At 36.3% G+C, this 6,333-nt stretch overlaps 1 protein-coding gene across 1 annotated transcript in view; it reads right to left on the bottom strand.

The window, feature by feature from the left end:
- Positions 1–1,350: 1,350 nt before the first annotated feature.
- The window catches only part of pdlim4 (PDZ and LIM domain 4), a 47,042-nt gene continuing 42,059 nt past the window's right edge, over positions 1,351–6,333 (bottom strand). Inside the window, exon 7 of the mRNA XM_015013080.2 lies at positions 1,351–4,049. Within this exon, the coding sequence (XP_014868566.2) occupies positions 3,845–4,049 (205 nt within the window). The 3' untranslated portion in view covers positions 1,351–3,844. The remainder of the gene's footprint in view (positions 4,050–6,333) is intronic.

Raw genomic sequence — 6,333 nt, 5'->3', positions numbered from 1 at the left:
AAACCAAGGCGTTTATATTTGACCAAGGGGCCCAGTTAATGTCCAGACCTAAATCTCATTAGGAAGAACATGTAGCAAGAGTTAAATATCACAGACGTTATCCACCGATCTTACTGAAACAAGGACATTTTTCATAAAAGAAGATGGAAAAAAACCTCTTAGGTGGTTTTAAAAAATATTGACTCAGCAGGACTGAGTGCACGTTTTTCAAGTAATATAAAAACTTACACCTATTATATAAATTACATTTAACAATTGAGCACAACGTTTTGTTGATTTGTAACATAAAATCTCAATGAAATACATTCATCTTAGTGCTTAAAACATGTGAAACTATTCAAGTGTTATTACTTTTGGAAGGAGCTGTGCTTTAGCAGGAACACTACATGTTTGAGCATTTTAATCAGGCCTGCGTGTGCTGGCTCAAACATTTTAACACCTGAGAAAATGGACAATCTTCCAAACGGCAACACATAAATTCAAAACTTTTCAGGATGTTGGCACCAGAAAGCAAAGAGAACCAAGGGAGGTGATGATAATCTGTGCCTAACCCTGGGTTTCCATCGATTTAAGAACAACTTTGATGATCTTGACAAAAGCACTCATATTAAAAAAATAAACATGCGTAATAGTTTATTTTTCAGCAATTTTGTATTTTCCAATGTTGACCTGAGCGTTCCTGGCACCACTCTCTGACCAGCTGAGCCAACCAGCCATACATAATGTTGAGTTTCCATGGATTTAAGAACAACTTACATGATCTTAAGATTTAAGAAATGTGCTCATATTACAATGTTTTTCAAATTCTATATTCATAATGGTTTCATTTAAAGCCTTCTACTATATTGAAGTATTGATTTTCTGAAAGCATTTATGTTTCAGCTGAAGGGGATTGAGCCCATAAGTGAAGGTGATTTTAAGTGAAACTATATGTATTATAATTGTCAGGCCAATCATGGATTCTGCTTTTGACATCCATTTTGTTTTTCTAGTTTCTAAGCTTGATGACTTGTTTTTTTTATTTTCTACACCTGCATCCATCAATAGGATCTAAAACGTGATTAAAAACGACTTTTCCCGAATCTCCACAGCTAAAAACCAGTTTACCACACTCACTTAGAATTTCTCTTTAAAAACAAAAAGTAACTATTCAAAAACAAGACCGCTATATTTTTATAACCATATTCATGGCCTCTGTGCAGCAATTTTGCAGCCCAGTGATCTTTACCCGGAAAAGTACACAAAGGAAAGAGATGTTGTGTGAAACTGATAAACTGAAGGGATCCTCTTTGGAGAAATCTTTGTGGTGGAAAAAACTGTAGAGATCCAGAATGAAATCACATCAGGCAATTATAGTTTTCATTTTATTTAAACCAAGAAAGAACAGTAAATGACAATGAATACAAAAAAACACAAACAGGAAAAATGTGTTGGCAGTACAATAAGTTAAACAACAGAGGAAAAAATACAAACTTTTTTCAAAGAAATTGTTTAAAGATACATGAAATGCAAATGGTCTATAAGTGAGATGTTATACTAAACCAATCCCAATGAAACAAAATATGTACAAGATCAAAGACAGCATGTGGTGTTAAAGGTTTTCACATAATTTAAACAAATTACGAGCAAAGAAGCTAAAAAAGGAGGAACTACTGCAAAATTCACTCTTCTTTCAGATTAAAAAAATAACTGTTAGACATTTTCCTAAAATTAAGATTAATATCGTTCTCCTCCAGTTCACTTCACTATTCATAATAAGACTGATGGTCACAAATTGACGCCGTTTATTATTCCAGGAAAGGAAGTTACATATCATCTCCAGTCTTCTCCCTCCTGACACTTTCCTGTCTCCTCAGAGGAAATGGAGAAATAAATGTTATTGGCTTCATGACCTTAGCTCTAAGCGGACTCATGGATTCTTAATAACAAGGGTACAAATGGATGCACAGACATCCATATCCTCAATTTCTCTCTTTTTTTCTCTCCCAATAAGACGGTTTGGCACCAAGAAAACCCGAAGCAGCAGGTTTTACTCCCACATGTTGTAAAGTCCAAGTTTACTAGTTTTTAATTTTATTTGAAACCGTTTCCATTGTGTTGCCTCTAGTCTCAGATGCATAAAGTCATATTTAAAACTGTCAGGAGAAGAAGGGGGTTCTGGTTTCAGCCTGAGGAGGCTTTAAAAACACCCAGGGAGTCTTGTTTATGTGAGCAGGAATGCTTCAGAGCAATAGCTGAAATTCCTCTCCCAGTCAGGTGCAAAAGTAAGAAAACATCCTCAGAAAAAGATCTGTACTCTGCTCCAAATGGCCGGATTCCAAGCTTCAGGACAAAGAGTTCATTTGTTTTAAGCTCAGATTTATTGACATTTTTATGACACATTTTAAAGTCACTGGAAGTATCATTATAAGTTGTACTTTAACAAGTTATTTAATAACTAAATAACTTAGAAAGCTTTAAAATAAATTTCTCTTTTGCTGCAGTTACATAATCTCACATTAAAGGCCAAATATCTTCTGGAGAAAAGTTTTATGATCAGGCAAAGACAAACACCGATAAGATAAGAAGACAGGGTTCAATGTGATCGGCACAGCGGTGGAAGGACAACTGTTAGAAAAATTAAAAACCATTTAGGTTCCAACTGGACAATAATCTGAATCTCTAATCAAAACTGGTTTTCAAATGAAACTGAAACGTTTCTCTGGTCTACGCTACGCAGACGGTTCAGGGTTAGGAACCAACGTTTTTCAATCAGGTTTAACATCCAATAGGATTTTTGCCAGAAGTTTGATTATAGCAATAAAACATGTAGTTAAAGTACAACTTAAGAGATATCTAGCCAAATACTAGGAGGGATGTATGTACATATTTGATATTGCATGTATACCTTTGATCAATTCGGTATAAAAGTATTTAACCTTATTGATCCTGTTCTTCTCCTGACCCCCAAAACAAACAAATCCACTGCAAAGTGACCATAAAGTTGATGGACATGTGGATGTAAAGCTGTATAAAAATATCTTATCTTAATGTGAAAATACGTGCAGAGTAACAGTTCACTCTGCATACAGAGGCATTTTCTACAAAGTACTTTCCTCTGAATCTGAGCTCTGAGTTTCTGATCGACGTTTCTGACACACCGTGAGATGCTGTGGTAAAGTTTACTAATAGGAGGAAAAATGTCATATTTGCAGCATTAAAAAGTGAAAAGTGAACTGCCAGTAAGTTAGAAACAGAACAAGAACAATATTTAGCTGTAGTACTGTTAAAATGATGCTTTAACCCCTTAACCGAAACGTAAGCCACAGATCACTGCAGACCACATGGATCTGCAAAGTGAAAATTGTTATAAGCAGAAAACGGATGTACTTCTTGAAATCAGTTTTAGTTTTTGTCTCATCTTTTAAATGTGCATTGTGAGTTTTATAAATGACATTAAATATTAGACTATTATCTGTGATCTGGAAGCATGTGAACACAGTTCTTTGTATATGAGTGCAGGTGATTTTGTTTTCTTGGATTAGGTTAAAACACGATTCAATGAATGATGAATAATGGAGTTTCCAAATTAATGGTTTTTGGAGATTCTTCAGTTCCAGGCTTCAACTTACAAATTTCAATCTGCTCAATATACACAGCATTAATCAAACCTGTCAGTGAGAGCACTGATCTGGGATCATGGAAATTTCACACCACTCCCCCCCACCAAGGGAGGCGAAACTGATCCAAGATCAGCAGTCCTACGCGACAGAGCCTGATCACAGCTGGTGACGACGCTCAGCTCCTCACTCCACTAGATTTTGGTTTCCCCGTTTCTGCTACAGATGAAGCCAGTCTCGTCCTCTTAGACCAGCTCCACCTTGGAGTTAGGATACACGGCGACCACGTCGTAGCCCTCAGGCGGCTGGACGCGGGCCTTGGCGTGGGTCTCGCAGTACAGACTGTCCTCGATAAAGAAGTAGCCTCTCTGCTTCAGGTTGATGCCGCAGTCGTCACACATGAAGCAGTCTGGGTGGTAGAGTTTGTCCCGGGCCTTTACGATTGTGCCACTGCGCAAAAATAAAAAAATGGTTAGAGCATTTTCTCTTCTTTCGAGAAATATAACCATAGTGGCCGAGATGCTTTTCCTTTCATCAAACATACATAGCTCATGCTAACTCACTTAATTACAGCATGAAAGTCTGTCAGTGTTTAGTATCTGAAGATAAATCCTGATCAAATGTTCACATTTGATCTGCTGAATTTCACCAGGTTTTTGTGAAATAATTAGAACTGATAGTTTTAAAACCTTTTCAGAATAAGGTGAGGTGTTTATTTTGCACCACTGAACTGAAAACAATCTCTTGATATAAAAAATTAAAGAAAAAAGAAGAAGGTGCAATGATCTGGGTGCTAAATGTTCGCACCATGAACTAGAAGCATGCGACTCATCAGTCTGGTAAATGTCACACCTGCCGTCTGAATAACCTGAAATAAAGTTCATCTTTATTAGTTGGATTTTTCTGAATCTTCCACATTTTCAATCTTTTTCAAACACTCCACTTTGTAAAGACATGTCAAATTCAACTGTAAAACAGTACCAGTCAGGAAAAGGGTACAAAATCTTGACAAAGTATCTTTATGGTATAATGAAACAAAAATGATTTTGGAAATTGCCAAACATGGCGGTGGCAGCATCATGCTTTGATATTACTTTTGCTAGAGTCGGATGTAAGCTTTGGATATCAGTCAGTTTTGACCCAAAACCTTTAAGCCTCTGCTAGAAAGCTGAAGATAAAGAGAGATTTCATTTGCAGCATCACTGAGTCCAAACATGCACAGAAATACACATAATTCTAACTTCATAAGAGGGAAAATGATGTTTTGGATCCAACAAGAGAATCTGGGGCTCATCTAATTACTCAGAGTGAAAAATGCTGACAGAATTTTACCGAACAAGACTGAACGTTAAAATAAATCACAAGATGTTTGACAAAGCATTCATTTAAAGGTGTGCACTCTTATGCAACCAGGTTTTTTTAGACAGATGTGTTTGTTTTTCGGTTGAATTGCACAGGATTTAAATGTGATGTCATACATGGAAACAGTTTCAAAATGATTTATCATAGTTGTTTTTATTCCCAAGGGTGTGTGTGTACCTTCTGAGAGCCTCAGTGTCTATGGGTGTGTGCTGATGCTTTGATAATTACGTAAGCACAATATAAATTCATTTCAGACTTTACTCACCTTGAGCCTCATTGTGCCACATCTACATCTTTTATTTTTAATTTCAGAATATTACAGTTTTCCTTTTTTAAATGCAGTCATAATTGTGGAGTGGTGCAATTCATATGCAAACAAAAAAGTTTTCAAAAAGCTTGAGTTGCTTCAGGGAGATGACATCATCACATTAACACTTTAACAGGTAATGAGTTATGATGAACCGTCCAGTGACACAGTTGTTTATTTAAACAATATCTATGAAAATCAGACATTATCTTCTTTTACAGCCACTTATAGCCCTTTGCTTATTTGAATATATGTGTCCCACATGTTATCACGTATCAAAGGACACATTATGAGTGTGTTTATAGGCAGAAGGACCAGAGCTGTCACGCCTGGAAACTGGCTCCATTTGCCTTGAAAGTCACAGCTGGGATCACAGTGATTAAATTAAAGCCAACTTCATCAGGCTCCAGCTGCAAGCTAAAAACAGATGGATTTGCTAATTGTTGTATTCAATAAAGGACCAACTCTTATTAGGCAAAGAAGCTCATTAACATGGGTTTCTGTGACTTTTATGCATTTAATCTCTAATGAAACTTTGTTTATAAGAGATGCAACAGGAAATCCAACTTTACGGCTCAAATGGAATGTAGCAAAACAGATTCTTGTGGCAAACTATTAACGAGAAAACTGGCTGCCCAAATAGTTTATGTGCTGCTCTGAATAAAACTCTAGTCACATTATTTACTGACCGAGATATTACAGAGGTCTGTGGTACCACACAAAAACAGAGTTTTCTTTTTAAGAGTCAGAACTTTAAAAACAAGTTCTGTTACTTAGAACTCACATAGTTCTAAGTAAAAAATAACTGACTTTCTCCACTTCAGATGTTAAGGATAAATTGAAAAATCCTGTCTCAATATTAATGTTAGTAACTCTCATGCCAACTTCTGCAGACACTCTATCTGCACTAATGAAGATTCCTTCACTCCAACATGCCAGATGCTTGACAGATCTGCAACATGTTTGCCGTCCAGCCAATTTTCTGATTAATTTAACTACTACACATTTACCGATATGCACAAGTACATATCGATATATTAGAATACCACCAAGTTTCAGTAATTC

This window comes from Poecilia mexicana, unplaced genomic scaffold (genome assembly GCF_051168715.1).
Source record: "Poecilia mexicana isolate PSO_F unplaced genomic scaffold, ASM5116871v1 scaffold_14, whole genome shotgun sequence".
NCBI classification, from domain to species: Eukaryota; Metazoa; Chordata; class Actinopteri; order Cyprinodontiformes; family Poeciliidae; genus Poecilia; species Poecilia mexicana.
This window is presented reverse-complemented; position numbering and strand designations above follow the sequence as displayed.